Source organism: Eleginops maclovinus, chromosome 7, assembly GCF_036324505.1.
Source record: "Eleginops maclovinus isolate JMC-PN-2008 ecotype Puerto Natales chromosome 7, JC_Emac_rtc_rv5, whole genome shotgun sequence".
NCBI lineage: Eukaryota > Metazoa > Chordata > Actinopteri > Perciformes > Eleginopidae > Eleginops > Eleginops maclovinus.
In genome coordinates, this window is record NC_086355.1 from 15,245,518 (window position 1) to 15,262,625 (window position 17,108).

General features: G+C 41.0%; 2 protein-coding genes across 3 annotated transcripts in view; both read right to left on the reverse strand.

The window, feature by feature from the left end:
• The window catches only part of asmt (acetylserotonin O-methyltransferase), a 15,591-nt gene extending 10,525 nt beyond the window's left edge, over positions 1 to 5,066 (reverse strand). For both annotated transcript variants that reach the window (XM_063888171.1, XM_063888172.1), the window contains exons 1-4: positions 4,811 to 5,066; positions 4,076 to 4,250; positions 3,597 to 3,726; positions 2,652 to 2,720 (exon numbers count right to left, since the gene is read on the reverse strand). In XM_063888171.1, the coding sequence (XP_063744241.1) occupies positions 2,652 to 2,720; positions 3,597 to 3,726; positions 4,076 to 4,250; positions 4,811 to 4,912 (476 nt within the window). In that variant the 5' untranslated portion in view covers positions 4,913 to 5,066. The remainder of the gene's footprint in view (positions 1 to 2,651; positions 2,721 to 3,596; positions 3,727 to 4,075; positions 4,251 to 4,810) is intronic.
• A 567-nt stretch (positions 5,067 to 5,633) lies between these two features.
• On the reverse strand, positions 5,634 to 17,044 carry akap17a (A kinase (PRKA) anchor protein 17A). The gene is made up of 7 exons (XM_063888745.1): positions 16,842 to 17,044; positions 13,479 to 13,828; positions 11,286 to 11,504; positions 10,716 to 10,928; positions 8,915 to 9,063; positions 8,508 to 8,748; positions 5,634 to 7,881 (listed from the first exon to the last, which is right to left on the reverse strand). The coding sequence occupies exons 2-7, from the start codon at positions 13,815 to 13,817 to the stop codon at positions 6,997 to 6,999; spliced, it is 2,046 nt and encodes a 681-aa protein (XP_063744815.1). The 5' UTR covers positions 13,818 to 13,828; positions 16,842 to 17,044; the 3' UTR covers positions 5,634 to 6,996.
• Positions 17,045 to 17,108: the final 64 nt, after the last annotated feature.

The following is a 17,108-nucleotide window of genomic DNA, read 5'->3' on the forward strand; positions in this document are numbered from 1 at the left end:
TCTGAAGAGTCTCCACCTCATCACCCAGCACTCTGTCCTACCATGGGGCTATACACACACACATACTGTATATACACACACACACACACTCTGAGTATTCTCTGTTCTGCAACACTAGACTTTTATTCATCTAAACTTTACTGCAGCAAAATGATCAACCATCCACTCGACCAGACTCTGGCTGACCTCCAGAGGAACTTTGAAAGTGACTCATTGTTGCGGCTTCAGACTGATTACATTGGATGTGAAAAGATAAAATGACTGTGAGCCCAAACAGCAGACTGTCAGCTTTAATTTGAAAACATCTTGGATGTAAGTTATCGAATGCCCCCAACGATAACATCTGCAGCCCTTTTCGTCCCTGATTGAGCACATTTGCATGCACACTCTGGTTATGTCTGTCCTTAGATGTACATTGTTATCACATCATGGTGGTTTGTGATCAGCCTGCTCTTTACGGAGTCATGCTGTGTACTCTCAGCATCCCCACGGGTCTCTGTCATATCTCTGTCACTGTGGCTCATGGCTGCCTGATCTCTGTTGTGTGTTTTATAGCTGTCTTAATGCTTTAACCTCTCCATTTACTGTAAAAATAATAAAAGAAAGGGCTGACAAATATCATTTAAAGTAGAGCACACTTTGACTATGCTTTGACCTCTACCAAAAATTGTAATGAATGTGTGTTTAATGTTGTGTGTCCAATGTGTTGATTGATAGTTTAGTATTTATGTGCTGAGAAAAACATCCATGGATATCTTGGAGAACCCAATAATGTGATATAATAATTACAAATTGCTCTGTTTCTTAGAATTTTTAGGCAAATGTGACATTGAGTTTATTCTGTCAAAGAAAATTAAAACTAATAATGAATCCTAAATATTTGAAAAAGTTTCTATTTATTTCAAATACCATTTCAATTACTTTGATTTCTTTATTTAGAAAGTTTATATCATTTTGAAAAACTTGTATTAAATATATTCTTTGTATTTGATATATTATTTGATATCAATAAAATAATATTATTACCATTGATTGGCGTAATTATAATATGTTAATAATACACCAACATGTGCATTTCACTGCATCAGGCCAACCCAGGTTGCTGAGACTTAAAATATTAACTATGTTACATTTATTATTTAATAGTTTATATTTTTACGTAGGCTATGTGTTTACTTCTTTACTTATAGTTTGACTTATTTTAATGAACTTTAATATGAACAATGGAATGACCATATCAAGTGAAGCCTATCAACCAAAGAAATATATACATAAAATGATCCTTGTCACACATCAACCTGCTTTGGACCAAACTTTAAGTACTCATCTGTAGAACATATTCCAATCCAATGTCTTGTATATTTTTGAAATCGGAAAAGCTCTGCTGCCATTCTTCACTTCAATCCTCTCTGCTTTCTCGAGTATTAGAATTGAAGCTGCAGACGGGACCGGGCTGTGAATTATTCAGGTGCAGTACACGGCTGGTTAAATGTCGATGAGTAAACAGGAGTCTGAGTCATCAGCCAGCTTTGGATCCTCCTGCTCTGCTACAGCTCTCTAAGAACGCAGTGACTGACTTCAGCGGTTGTTTCCCTCTTGCGGATTTACCCACAGTATTCACAGGGGAAATCAGCGGGGACAAACAACTGATTCTCCAAATTAAATCAATTGTGCGCAGGTGTTAGAGTTTTTCTAAGAGGGTATTTTCTTTTTCAATCAATTAAAGCTGAATTGCAAATTCATCTGCATGGGGGTGTATTACATTATGTGTGCACGGTTCACATTTTGAATATTGTCATATTGCATCCATCTTACTTAAAGATGCTGTTTTTGAGAGATCATCAGCTGCTTTTCAAAAGGATATGAGGACGAACATTTATCAATTACAGAGATAATTCAGTTTGTGAAAAACCCCCAATAACCACCTACATACAAACATAAATTAAATGATATGTAAAAAATCTAAAGAAAACAAGAGCAGGATTTGTGATATTTACTTTCTAAAGTGATGTGTGAAGCTAATTCATACATCTGCACCTTGGTGTTGATGCATTTCATTGTATGCTTCATGAGTAAAGTAATAATGGAAATGTGCTTTTTAACATCTGTTTCATCCTCCATTTGTGCGCATCAGATCACCTTCCATCAAAGTGAAATGGTTATGCAAATCATACCAAGGGAGGATGTTTTAGCACTGTGTTTGAGTTTTGAAAGCCTCTGATCCTCTGGGAGTGTTCTACAGTACAGTGCCTTGGGCTGGCCAATCAAAACCTATTAGCAAACAAAGTGAGCTACTTTGAGCATGTGACCCCTGAAAACTGCTGACCAGCAGATCAGTGAAGCGATAAAACTGTGGGCACTAGTTACCATAAACACAAGACCTCAAGGACAATGGCGGATATATTCTCTCTCTCTCTGCTGCAAGCGCCCTCACATCACCGCCCAAACCCTCTGCTGTCTCTCTGTCTCTGCCTAACACACCCACTGCCTCCTAATGAATCCCACCAGTTGTTTTTTTTTTAGAGAGAAGAGAATGACAGACAGGCTTAACAGGGAGAGAAATAGGTGGAATTTAAACAAGCAAGAATGTGTGTGTGTGTGTGTGTGTGTGTGTGTGTGTGTGTGTGTGTTCAACAAAGACTGCTTCTTACCTGTAGAGAGCTTGAAAAAGGTCATTGGAGCTGACTCCAAAAGCCTTTTCATACTGGTTTTTACCCTCCCTGGAACAAAGACAGACATATTCAGATGTAAACCACATACATGTTATATATTTTCCCAACAATATTTATAATATGGTGTAACACAATATGGGATGTAGGTGTGCTTAAATCTGCTATAGCTTCATCTCAGCTTCACAGTTAAGGTAGATGATGTGTTTACATGAATGCACGATCATGTTCAGTCTATTTTAAGGTAAATTCACATGATTCAGTGAAACAGACCTGTAAAAATGTATTAGTAATTTTGATTAGATTATCTTCTTCATTTAGATATCATAGTAACTGGTACTTGTTTTCAGTTCTGCTCACACAGGGCTGCTAACTCTCCACCCTCAGACATAACAATGAGAATACAATCCATCTTTAGCCATTGTTCAAACAGCGGAGGGCCACAGCAGTTCTCCCAGCCCCTTACAGCCTACCTGTTTGTGATTTTATTCTCGGCTTGCTGATTTAATTGGATAACAAACTACCTGCGCATTGTTTACAAATCATGGTCTTTATATATTTTATATATTTCAGTGCCCATTTATAGGTTTATTGTTGAGTCCCCCAGTAGAATTTTGTGTCCCCAGGTTACATTTTGTTCATTATTTATTGGTCATGAACCAACATTTTATTTAAGAAATTGTAACTCTAAAGGTCCTTTTAAATGTATTTGCATATCTGTGTATCTGAAATCAAGCTGCTAGGCCCTGCCCCTCAGGAGAGACCAAAGATTTTTCTCAAATGTGAGGATCTTCTGTTTTATAACATTGTATTTAACACTGAGCACTTAAAGTTGCTAATATAATTGTTAAGAGGTTAGTTGTGTTGTGTAGTCATTGTGATCGGACAGTTTAAAGCTTAAAAGGTTAAATTTGTTATGAGTTTGACCTGACGGCGTCGGTCAGGTAGTGCCAGCAGAGGTAGATGGTTCTGGAGCTGTACTGGATGGATTGGTAGAGGGACACAGGACTGGAGCGGGTCAGGTACACACTGGCCTGCTCTGTGTTACTGTAGCACACTGAAACAGGTAGGAGAGGGAAGACAAGGAGGAGACTGAATCACTGCGGATGTTTCAACCTTTTATGTCCACATTGGAGACAAGGACAATTATGGAGGTGGGCAAGTTGGTGGGGAAGCAATTGAGAATGTAAAGCATGTGTTGTGAAAGACAGATATAATACACTCTGGTGATGGATTGTTTAAAGTCTCATTTTGTTCCTCTGTGCAGCGTGTAAAAAAAAAAGTTTTGTCAGGATAATTATTCTAAGTCTCTTTTGTATTAATCTGATAATCAATGTAATTACTCAAAGTTCGACCACTTAACTTATTAAGAGGTTGTTAGGCTATTGAAGAGTGTGTGTGCTGACCTTGTCCATTGTCCGGGTGTGTGTTGAGGAGCTGTAGGCCGGCGCAGGCTGCCAGCAGTCTCTCTGTGCCGTCCAGACTGGCTCCTATCGCCTGACTGATCTCCTCTGCAGACAGGGGGCGCTCTGAAGCCAGCAGCACATCAAACACCCCCAACTCACAGGAGGAGAACACTGTCTGAGTCAGAGAGAGACAGGAACACAGTGGAGCAAATTACAATAGAGGGGAGTTCATTCATAGAAGTGGAATGGAGTGCAGTTTCTCTCTGCAGCACCAATTATCTCCTTGAGCACACTAGGTAAAAAATTGGTTCGATGAAATGAAATTGAGATAGCACTTCAATATTATTTCAACTGAAAGACCAGCAGTATCCATTTGTTTAATGTGCTCATTTGTTGTGGTGATTCATTACACTCAGGAGTACATGACATCAACATTTTTTTCAAACTGGAACTTCCAAATTGTGTATAACGGTAATAACTTAAATGTAGGCACCTTTCAGGAGTAACAGATTTAATGATTGACCAACAACATTGACAATAGATTTCTGTGGATTGATTGATTTCTTGTTTTAGCTTTCAAGAAACTATATGATTTTAGTTTAACATGTTAGCTATTAACCTTCAGGAAAATTATGAAACACTTTGGGTCATTAACTTTAGACTAAGTGAATGGGAGCTGCATCCCTGTTTGTGACCCATGAAGGGCAGTGTGTATGCTCTACATGTGTGTGTTACCTTGGAGATGAGGAATCCTTCCATATACTCCAGGATCTTCCTGGGATACATGGCTGCAGCGGGTTTCCCCTCAGATGAAGCCCCCTCTTGATGTTCTGCCATGGCAATAGTTTGGACTAAAAACAGTCTAGAAATCTCTTCCACATGAAAGTGAACTTCTCCTGTTAAGTAGTCTAGCTCCTGAGGCACTTCAGCAGGTGTGGATGGCAGTGAAGACAGGAGCAGCCTAAAGCAACACAAAGTGCCCACCCAGCAGTGAGAGCTTGGTGGGGCTAAGCTGATTATAGCCAGATAACCCAGATTAGAGCAGGGGCTCAGTCTGCAGTGGACAAAGAAATAACTCTGGCAATACACTGCTGCCTTGTTCATTATCACTCATACACACTTGGATGGAGACTTTCATTCAGCGCATGCTCATACCAGTCTTGTTTTTATGACCCCAAAATGTGACTGTGTCACTTCTGGACTACCAAACCTCTGAGAGGAAACGGTGTTTTATAAAAGATGTTTCTCCCCTTCTCTTCCCCATATGGCCTGATTACACATACACTGAGAAACTAATGGTAGCTTCAGACCTGATGACACAGACGGCCGTGTCACAGGCCTTGATGAGATTACACAGACACTAATCAGATGGAGTATTAATTATGCATCCACACAGTTAATTAAACTAGCAAAGCAAATAGCCAACAGATACAACAGCTGGAGTTGTGCAAGTTGTGACCAGGATCCTTCGGGAATTTAGTTTGTATTTAGAGATAACATTTTCAAAATCTGACAAGCCATTGTGACAGTTTTCACAAAGTCATGCAGGCAGAAAATACAAGTTTTCTTTGGGCTTTAATTTTCATTTTAACACTGTGTATGCAACGCATGCTATAGTAGATCATGAGCACAAAGTACACAGAACAAGAGGGCTTTGCAATGTCGAGTAACAATGTCAGTGTAGCAGCATTAACAGTTGTTGGGACTGACCTCTCCAAAGCTGAAATATAGCAAAGAACAGTGTATGATTCAGATTCAAGATTCAAAGCCTTTAATGACATATGCACATTAGCCTCAGTGTAGAAATGGCAATACAAATCTTTAGTCATGAGCTTTTCAGCATAGCAGGACATAAAACAATAACAAAAATGCCATTACTAGTAAGACTACAGAAATGTATCCAGCACAACATTGTGAAGTTAAAAGAAGGAGGTACAACCTAACGTCAAATTTCGATTTGGTTGCCCAATTGGTTAGATTTAAATCCAAGAAGCTGGTTTCCTATAAGAAGGATAAAACTGTGACTTGTATAATAACTAAAAGCATTTGGACAGGTCTCGTATTCAAGATTTGCATATGATAGAGGGAGTCCAGTATCTCATTTGCTATTATTATTATATTAAACCTCACTCAACAAACCCCATTGCCTTTTTTAAACATTAAAACTTATTAAACGAAACTAAAAGAAATCATTCTTGCAGCTGCTCACCAGCAACACAGACAATACTGAAGCAGTATTCAAATGTACATTTCGGGCAGGTTACACATCAGGCAGGTCAGCATAAACATAGAGGTACTTTTTTATGGTCTGGAGAAACTTCACATTTGTAATGGAACAGCAGCCTGTCATCCACGATAAAGTCTTCCACATCTATGGCAGCCACAAAGTCTGAAAGTGTGTGTGAAATGTTTGTTTTTTGTGTCGTAACTCAGGTGTGGACAAACCCACCGAGCAACATCTAATACCTTTTCGACTCAGGACTCCTAGAAATCAATAATATTCATGCACAAAGACGACTTGCTTGCAGAAAATTGGGGGTCAGACTTCGAGCTTGCGATATTAGCCTTCAAATGTTTTTTTTCCCATTGATCAATGAATGAGTTTTGATATGTTTATAACGGTCACTACGTTCGAATCAACTACTTTATTATATAATGCTTTTAAGAATTTTAGACCAAATGTTAATCAAATATATTTAAAGCTTTAAAAAGATCATTTTTTAGAAATCAAATATTAAGTGAGTTTTATGTATAAAATATGAAGAAAATAAAAAGGTAAAATCATTTCCGTGGAATCCACAGCACCAACATTCACACGGTATACTCGCATTATGTTTTTGTTATGGGTTTTTCTTGCCACGCTTGTTGAACTTCAGCCAAGAAAATATCAATGAATACTGATCATTTTAATATTGATAAGGCTAGCAGCGCCTGGAGCTGTTCCTGTGTCGGCTGCTGCTGTGTCTCTTGTATCTGTCATGGCTGTGGCTCCTCCTGTCTCGGCTCCTGTTGCTGGCCCTGGAGCTGCCTCTGCTGTGTCTACGGTGCCTGTGGCTCCTCCCCCTGCTGTAGCTCCTCCCACTGCTGCTGCAGCTCCTGTCCCGGCTGGAGCTGGTGCTCCTGCTGCTGTGGCTGCGCCTCCTGCTGCTCCTCCTATGACGACTGGAGCTCCTCCTGCGATTGCTGGAGCTCCTTTTCCTCCTGCTGTGGCTGCGGGAGCGCCTCCTCCTGCCCCGGCTGTTGGAGCTTTTCTCTCTGTGAGAGTGCTCATGGTCCTTCGCTTGTTCCCTGCCGTGCCTGCTCTTCACAACCTCCTCCCTTCTTCTTCCCTCTCGCTCTTTCTTCCTGTCCTCCCCTCCCCTCTTTCCCTCTGCAGCTCTGTTTTTCCCTAAAACGTGAGAATGCGCACTAGATTTGGACCCCTGCTTCTCTTTGCTCTCGCCGGACTTCACTCCGTACACCCGGCCCAGGACCCCCAGCATCACATCCTCACCACGGGGGTCAGAGCCCTCCTCGCTGGTAACGGGGGCCCCCTCCTCCTGCGTGAGAGGAGATCTTGTGCTTTTCCCGCTGCTCTTCTTCAACATGTTGCAAAGCAGTCTCTCCCTCAGCTCCTTCTCACGCCGCTGGAGTTCCAGTGCTCGATCCTTCTCCACCTCCACCCTCCACAGCTCCTCCTCCTGCTTGCGTCGGAGGGCCTCCAGCTGATGAAGACGCGCTAGTTCCTCCTTCTTTCGAGCCTGCTCTTTCCGTTCGCACTCCTCCCGCTCAGCCCGCTCTTTCTCCTGCTCCTGCTGCTTCACAGCCTGGAGAGGTGGAGGAAACCACATAGGTACGATGAGATAAAAGACACAATTAAATTAAAAACTAAACGGTCAGCAAAAATCCAAATTGAGGTCAGACACAAAGGACGGCTCTCAACTACTCTACACCAACATTTTACATCATCCAATTGTCATCCAATTCATTTTCTGTAAAGCACCGCATCTTTGAATCATAAAATGTTCTACTTTTGTGAAAAATTACACGTTTTATCTAAATAGTTTATTTGTATAAAAACACAGGTGAATTCTTAGCTGTGAACAGAAACCTCTTTAAATGTCGTCTTCATATTTAACTGACAAATATAATAGTAGTTTCAATCAAGCTTAAGGGAGTCAGCCTTGGCATCGATAGCGCTCTTTAATGACATATGACAGAAGTAAAAGCTGCACTTAGTGTTTCTGAATATGTATGAGGCCCATTGAAGCTTCAAACACTAAATCTTAACCCGGTAGAGCTTCACATTTGATTCAAATTAAGTTCAATAACCACCCGACTATTAAAGAATCACATCTGTAGACATTAAGCTTGGCATTGTTATCATCGCACACCCATGGCTCTTTATGTACAGTATGTGTATTCAGAGGTGTATTTGTTGTTTATGTCGTACCTTTGCTCTGGCCAGCAGCTCAGCAATGAGCCGTATGGACTCCAGGTTGCGCTGAGCGAGCAGCAGCCTCCTCTCCTCCATGGCGATCTTCATATGCAGCTTCTTCTGCTCCTCTTCCTGCTGCCGCCTCACCTTCTTCATGTTCTTCTTCTCTTCCTTCTCCCTCAGCTTCTGCTCTCGCTTTCGTATCCTCTCTTCCTTTCTCCTCTCCTTCTCCTCTTCTTCATGCTCCTTCTGTTTCCTGTCAAAAGATCAAGAGAACATCTGGCATCACTGATATCATCGTCACTTCTCTTGGTACAGTGTGGGAAAAAGTAATGTGCTGCCCTAAATCACAGAGTTACATCATTACTCTGTGTTGTTCATCATAAACTAGCTTTCTGTTTATTTGTTATCTTCTATCATACCTTTCCTCATCCTTACGCCGCTCCTCTTCTTCTTTCTCGCGCCGTTTCTGCTCCTCTCTCTGCCTCTCTAGCTCCTGTAACTTCAGCCTCTCCAGCCCCCTCCTCTTCAGGGCCAACTCACTCAGGTGCTTGCTGGTGTCAAAGGTCACCTGAGGAAAACACATACACAGAGATAAAAAGAAAGGATTAGCAACATTTCATTTTGTTCATCCAAAACAGCATCTCTATTTGTTGTAAGAGTCCTTTTTTATTCCATAAATACTCCACCGTTTGCTACAGTGATTTATTGCAGTTTTGATAAAGTTCCTGTAACTTATCTGTGTTTTACTTTGCTAATCCCAGCCAGTGAAGCTAAATCAAATTTAGTCTTGTAAAGAATGTGAGTAATTAATTAATTTGAGTAAATCCAGCTCTTGGACATTTTTGAAATATGAAAATGTTCACTATAACCGTTTGATATTGAAATCCACAGTTTACAGTTTGATAATGTAATGTTAAATTACAGAATGACAGTGCTTTGGTTAAAACTGACTTCTTACAATACTGATCATGACGCATGGAGAGCCATCGTTGTTATGAATAAATAAATATAAACTGCCCGGCCAAAAAAAGGTCACAACCCTGTGGGGGGCAGTGCTATGATCTGGGGTTGCTGCAGTTGGTCTGGTCTAGGTTCAGCAACGTTATGTGCCCAAAGAATGAGGTCAGCTGTCTACCTGAATTTACTGAATGACCAGGTTATTCCATCAATGGAGTTTTTCTTCCCTGATGGCACGGGCATGTTCCAAGATGACAATGCCAGGATCCATCGAGCTCAAATTGTGAAAGAGTGGTTCAGGGAGCATGAGACATCATTTCACACATGGATTGGCCACCACAGAGTCCAGACCTGAACCCGATTGAGAATCTTTGGGATGTGCTGGAGAAGACTTTGCGCTGTGGTCCGAATCTCCCGTCATCAATACAAGATCTTGGCGAAAAATGAATGCAACTCTGGGCAGAAATAAAACTAGTGACATTGCAGAAGCTGGTGGAAACGATGCCACAGCGAATGCGTGCTGTAATCAAAGCTAAAGGCGGTCCAACGAATATTAGACTGTGTGACCTTTTTTTGGCCAGGCAGTGTATACAATAAAGTAAGATAAAGTGCCTAATGTTTTGGCAAAAGCTGTTTACCTAATTAGATTTCACACTGAAGCTTTATCCTGTGGATTAAGAGACCTGGCTCTCCCCCTACTCTCATTACCTTGTGTATAATGATGACGAGACTTTATTTGTCATTCCACTAAAAGGTCTTAAAGCTGCTGTGTGTGTCCCTGAACAACAAAATCTAATTGCTGAAATCTGCCTATATGCAATATCACAATAACAATTCACTCATGGCCAAAACAGAGGTATGCGAAGTCTGATATGCCTCAGGGGTCATTCAGACCAAGAGTAGCATTGCGATATAAGAACTTAAGAATCAAAACTGACATTATTCATTACTTTACCATTGTTACCAAGTGTGTTTGCAAGTTTGACTGACCATCAAACTAGCCTTTCAATTTTCCCTATTTGTTTCATTAAGAAAATAAAGCAAGATTGAGATATCGTAATGAACATATTTTGGATTTAAAATAACCTAAGCAAGCTTCATTTTGTGCACATGGTCACAAAGCTCAGAAACAGTAAGTATTTAGGATATGATGACAACATTCAAAACTGCCAATAACTCAGTCAATAATTGAGAAATAAATAACCATCCCTTACTGCATAATGTTCTTATACAGTACTGAACAACCAACAGAGCCTGCAGTACCTTGATGTTGCAGGCCACTGCCTTTCCATCGTCTCCCTTCAGCATCAGCTTCATGCTGCGCAGGGTGTCCATGGCCTTAGTGAAGCCGCCGTACTCCTGGTACTGGACATAAGCATCAAAGTTCAGATGACCCCCGAAACTGAACGTGTTGAAGTTCTTGTCCAGCATCTCCTCCCTGTACGGATCCAGCATGGGGATATCTACATTACGCACCTACAATCAAAAAGTGGCATATTGGAAAAATTAAATATAATATTTTTGGTTCAACTTCTAATTATCGATGATGTAACAATATAAAAACCCATTACTTTGGGTGATTAGGTGAGTATCCTCAATCAAATATGTTCAGCAACTCTATCACTTACATGTAATGTATGCAAATAAAGCTATCTTTTGAGTTATATATTATATATATATATATATATATTTATATATATTTATATATATATTGTCAAGTCAAACAAATTGCCAACAACTTTTTTCAATGAAGTCTAGCGAAGCAGTATCTTATTTCAAACTAATAAGTAACAAAATGTACATTTTAAACATGGAACCAGAAACATTTCCCACCTTGCCAAATGTCTGAAAGACAGCAATGAGGACCTCTTCAGAGGGCCGGTCTGGGAACGGGCTGTCTTTCCTGCTAAACCATCGGCAAGGAAGTCCCTCCAGGTGGATGGTGTCAGGCCTCTCTCCCGGCAGAGTCTCGTTCATGTCCTTTGCATCGCGGAAGAAGGAGTCCCAGTCGTGACGTGTAGGGAAGTCCACTTTGTTCTCTACTGCACGGACCTGAGGAAAGAGGGAGGAAAGGGTCAATATACAGTTTATTTGGAGCAATGAAATATAGCTGATGGAGTCAAGAAAACACCCCTGCAATGGAATATATTTTTGTTGAAGCCGTTTTTAGAGAGGCGTTGATTAAATGTTACGGGCATTTTGCTGATAAGTGCTTCTTATATTTAGTCATTTACAGTGGTATGCAAAAGTTTGGGCACCCCTCTGAGATTTCATGACAATTTGCTTTTCCTTTATAATAGAAGATCACAGCAACAACATTTGTTTTCCTACAAAGATGTAGACGTTTTAGTGTTTTCCAGACCAAAATTCTTAGGGTAGCATTACATAGTTTTATTATAATAAAATAAAATGCAAAAAATGGGATGTGCAAAAGTTTGGGCACCCTTATAAATAGCATTCATTTCAACACCTGTACGGATTTATAGCTGACAGGTTGCTGCACAAAATTGCTTTGATTAGCTCATTAGACCTTCAATTACAAAGACAGGTGGAACCAATCATGAAAAAGGCTATTTAACATAGGTAATAGCTGGCTGTGCCTGGCCTAGGTTCTTTCTTAGGGAGTGGCAAGATGGGGACCTCAAAACAACTCTCCACTGACCTGAAAGCTAAGATAATCCAACATTATAAATTAGGAGAAGGGTACAAAAAATTATCTGACAGGTTTAAACTGTCTGTCTCCACAGTCAGAAACGTAGTTGTGAAATGGAAGGCCACAGGAACAGTCCGTGTGAAGGAAAGATGTGGTAGGCCGACAAAAATAGGGGAAAGGCACAGGCGAAGGATGGTGAAAATGGTCACAGAGAAGCCACAGACCACCTCCAGAGAACTACAACAACATCTGGCTGCTGATGGTGTAGTTGTTCACCGTTCCACAATCCAGCGTACTTTGCACCAGGAAGAGCTCATTGGAAGGGTGATGTGCAAAAAGCCTTTCCTGAGTGTTAATCACAAGAAGAGTCGCATGAGGTATGCAAAAGCACATCTGGACAAGCCAGAAGCATTTTGGAACAAAATACTGTGGTCAGATGAGACCAAGATTGAGTTATTTGGTCATAACATGAACAGGTATGCATGGCGAAAAAAACACACTGCATTCAATGAAAAGAACTTGTTGCCCACTGTAAAATTTGGTGGAGGATCTATCATGTTATGGGGCTGTGTGGCTAGCACAGGTACTGGAAAACTTGTTAAAGTTGAGGGCCACATGAATTCCTTACAGTACCAGGAGATTCTTGACAAGAATGTTCTAGAGTCAGTCACAAAGTTGAAGCTACGCCGGGGTTGGATTTTTCAGCAGGACAATGATCCTAAGCACCGATCAAAATCCACCAAGGAATTCATGCAGAAGCACAGGTACAATGTTCTGGAATGGCCATCCCAGTCCCCAGACCTTAACATCATTGAAAATGTATGGATTTATTTGAAGAAGGCTGTCCATGCACGGAGGCCAAGAAACCTGACTGAACTGGAGACGTTTTGTGTGGAAGAATGGGCCAAAATACCACCTGCCAGGCTTAAGGGACTTGTCTGTGGCTACAGGAGGCGTCTACAGGCCGTTATTGCAGCAAAAGGAGGCAATACTAAATATTAATGGAATTATTTCTTAGGGGTGCCCAAATTTATGCACATGCCTATTTTTGTTTGAATGCACATAAACATGTTTCTGTTTGACCAATAAAAGTTATTTCACTACTGAGATGTTTCTGTTACCATAAGGTATAACATATGTTAAAATGAAGTTGCTGCTTCAAAAGCTCAGCAAGTGACAAACTGATGCAGTGGTTTTCCTAAGGGGTGCCCAAACTTTTGCATACCACTGTATATCTGGGCAAAAATATTAGAAACATCTGTCGGTTAAATAAAATGTAACTCAACTTCCCCACAATCTGGGATCTGGGATCAGCTACATAACCAGCAAAGTTTCCAGGTGGGCTTTGTGTACCGCAATAATGCCTGCCTTACCTTCAGCACATCGGTAAATCCACTCAGTTTGATGCTCTTTCCATCTAAGCGCGACAGCAGGCTCTTGACCACTGTCTTGTTTTCCACCTCGCCCTCAAAGCGGATGAAGTCCATGGTGCTCTTGGAGATCCGCAGGGCTGAAAACTGCTCTGGAGCCACCATGGCCTTTACCCTCTCCATCACCTCCCAGTTGGAGATGCTCTTGCCTGGCAGCTTTAGCTGGGGCAGGGCCACACTGACGGTCATTTTAGCAATGGGCTTGAGGTACAGGTTGTACTCAGAGGAGAGGCACACTGCCTCTGTAGTATCGTGGACAATGGTGGTCATTGTGGCCGACATAGCGGAGAGAGCTGCAAGGAGATGGAGAGATAGGGGAACACCATTAGCTCATGATAGATGCTCTTGAAATAACTATACAATACTTAACTATTTTAGTGCATTCACGTAACAAACAAAGTCAAGCAACACAGTGATTTACAATGCAAAGATGATGGTTCGCACAGCATAGTTGACACCGATACAATAACAGGGAGATCTCAAAACAAAACTCCATTCCAAAAAATCAATGTTTATCGGAAAACATCAAAATCAGGTACAAATCAAAATCAGAATGCAGCGCTTAAATGTCATATTAAGCATTTAGTTAACCATGCAGTTTTATATACAGAGGTTAACATCTTCGTAGGGTAGAAAAACACAGTTCTTTATGTCAGTAATCTTAAGTGATTTGCCTAATCAAATCATCACGTTTCAAACAACATTAAACCTTTAAATATACAGTATGTGCCTAAAACGTAACTAAAATGCTGTGTGGCTACCATAGTTACCAGAGTTGTGGACTCGAGTCACATGACTTGGACTCGAGTCAGACTCGAGTCATGAATTTGATGACTATAGACTTGACAAAATCTAAAAAGACTTGCACTTTGACTTTAACATCAGTGACTCGCATTTGGAATTGGACTTGCCCCTTTTGACTCGAAAAGACTTGCTACTTTCCCCAAACCCAAAGATTAAAAAGTATGTTGACATGGACTGCGCTATCTCTCTTTGCACCTGTGTGCATCTGTGTGCGTAACGTGTGTGTGGCATGACATCCAATCAAATTAGATCCACGTTGTTTTGATCTGACAGCATCAAACCAATCAAAGTACTGGACAACCAATGAGGATGACGGACTATAAAGCGCCAAGTAGGCAACAATGATACCACGGGTAGTTTCGTTTAGATTAAAAAACTTTGAGGTGGTCAACAAAAGAACTACAGTCTGTAAAATATGCAGGACGAAGATAACAGACGGAGACGCGACAACTTCCAACGTTGTTCGACATTTGAAGTTGCACAATGAACGGTAAGTTTTGAATGAAAGCCAAAAATAGCTTATTGGCTAATTGCTAGCTAGCTACATATCAATGAGACTGTAAACGTCACCTTGGCTTAAGACACGCTAAACGGTATCTCCTGTAGGTTCATTAATGGATAAGTTCACTATTTTGCACTTTGAGCCCCCTTTCTGGGACGTCTTGGATGAAATAGATTGATCCAGTCTACAGCTTTCGGCTAATTTGTAATCACCCCCTGCTTCAGAATGGTTGGCTACACGCATTCATATCATTGTCTTTAAAACAACCCTAAACATTCGTTTTCAAAGATGAGCAACTCACCGAGTGGTGAGTCACTACCTAGACACAGCCGAAGGACAGAACGCCCTTTTGTTCTGGGCACTGAACATGAAGTCTCTTCCTTCTCTCTTCCACCACAGTGAGTGGCCACCAGAGTCTTGGCAGTGCCTACCTCCAGTGGAGCGATGTTTCAGCCATGGTGGCATCATACTGCCAGCAGTGGCACAGTCAGTAGGGGCTTGGACTGGGAATCGTAGGGTCGCCAGTTCAAGTCCCCAAACAGACTTGAAAATGTGGAAGGTGGACTGCTACTTGGAGAGGTCCCAGTTCATCTCCTAGGCCCTGCTGTGGTGTGCTTGAGCAAGGCACCAGACACCTCCAATCCCCCCTCCCCATTGCTCCCCAGGCGCTACACAATAGCTGCCCACTGCTCCTAGTACTAGGATGGGTTAAATGCAGAGGACACATTTCACTGCGTGTGCTCTGCTGTGTGCATGTATGTGACAATAAAGAGGGTTTCATCCTCCAATTCTATCTATCTATACTACGTCCCCATCGTGCACTCTGAGATTCCCTTGGAATGAAGAGTGCATTACAAATTAAATATATTATTATTATTATTATTACAAATGACTGACAGTCTTTTGGCCAATTTGATCTTTTGCAAATGCAGCATAGGGCCCTGACAGAAAAGCACAACTCCGTTCATTGTCATGTTCATGACACTTCACATCTAGTCCCCTTCCAGACACACACACACACACACACACACACACACACACACACACACACACACACACTTTTTGGGGAGTGAGGATATATTGTATAAAGTGGTGCCATGTTTGAAAACGTTAAGGTTACACTTAGGTTTTGAAATGAGTTAAAAAATATTTTTTATAAAGTGGTAACACATTTGGAAAAGTTACATTCAACTGTATTTGTGATCCTCCAAATACCTGTTTGAGAGTGAAGACATGTTTTTTAGTTCAAGGCTAGATTTAAGTTTTAAGGTGAAGAGCGTTTTGCAAAAAGGAGGATCTTTTGAGATAGTTATAGTGCAATAAGCAATGGAAATACAATGTCAGCACTTTCTGTGGAAATTACATTTGCCTTTGTTTATTTCAAATGTGTTTGAACAATGTTCTTGGTTTGATAAATATATGCAGATCTTAAAAGCATACATGATTTGTGTAAATATTATTTCTCCGTTGTTAAAAGGACTCGAAAGGACTTGAAACTCAAACGGTAGGACTTGGGACTTGACTTGAGACTTGTCGGTCTTGACTTGAGACTTGTCGGTCTTGACTTGAGACTTGACTCGGGACTTGAAAGCAAAGACTTGAGACTAACTTGTGACTTGCAAAACAATGACTTGGTCCCACCTCTGATAGTTACTTACCGCAATAGTGGTGTAAGCTCATGTCAAGCTTAGGAAAATATTCTTTGTTGGACTCACTGTGAACGCAACACAAACGCTGGTTGTATGCTAACATTTAAAAGCTGTGCGCTAACTGTCGCTAGCGTTATGCTACATCCCACAAGGAGACCCACAATATACAAGCTATCTAGCTACTGTTAATAATAACAACTCATTGACCATGTTGGACAAGAAATACACGAATAGCCACGCGAAAACTGTAGCGGTTAATACAAAAACGGTGTATATTAGTGTCATTACTAGCTAACGGTATTTGCAGGTTGGTTAGCTTAAAGTGTTTAGTAACTCTATCCACACAATTACCTTTTAAACAACGCCGGAGAGCGTCAGTTATCACAGTAGATTTCACCGCCACTTGCCCAACATCCGTCCGCTTTAAGGCAAAAACAAAAACACAAACACAATCTCTGTGAAGTTACTGATATCGTAATGTAAGAGAGTGTTCTATAATACATCCATGGAAAAATCATAGACAAACTACATGCCACTTCCGCATGCAATCAACTTTGACCTCACAAAGAAACAACGAGTATCAGCATCATAGTGGAGCTATTTCTGAACAGCGACACC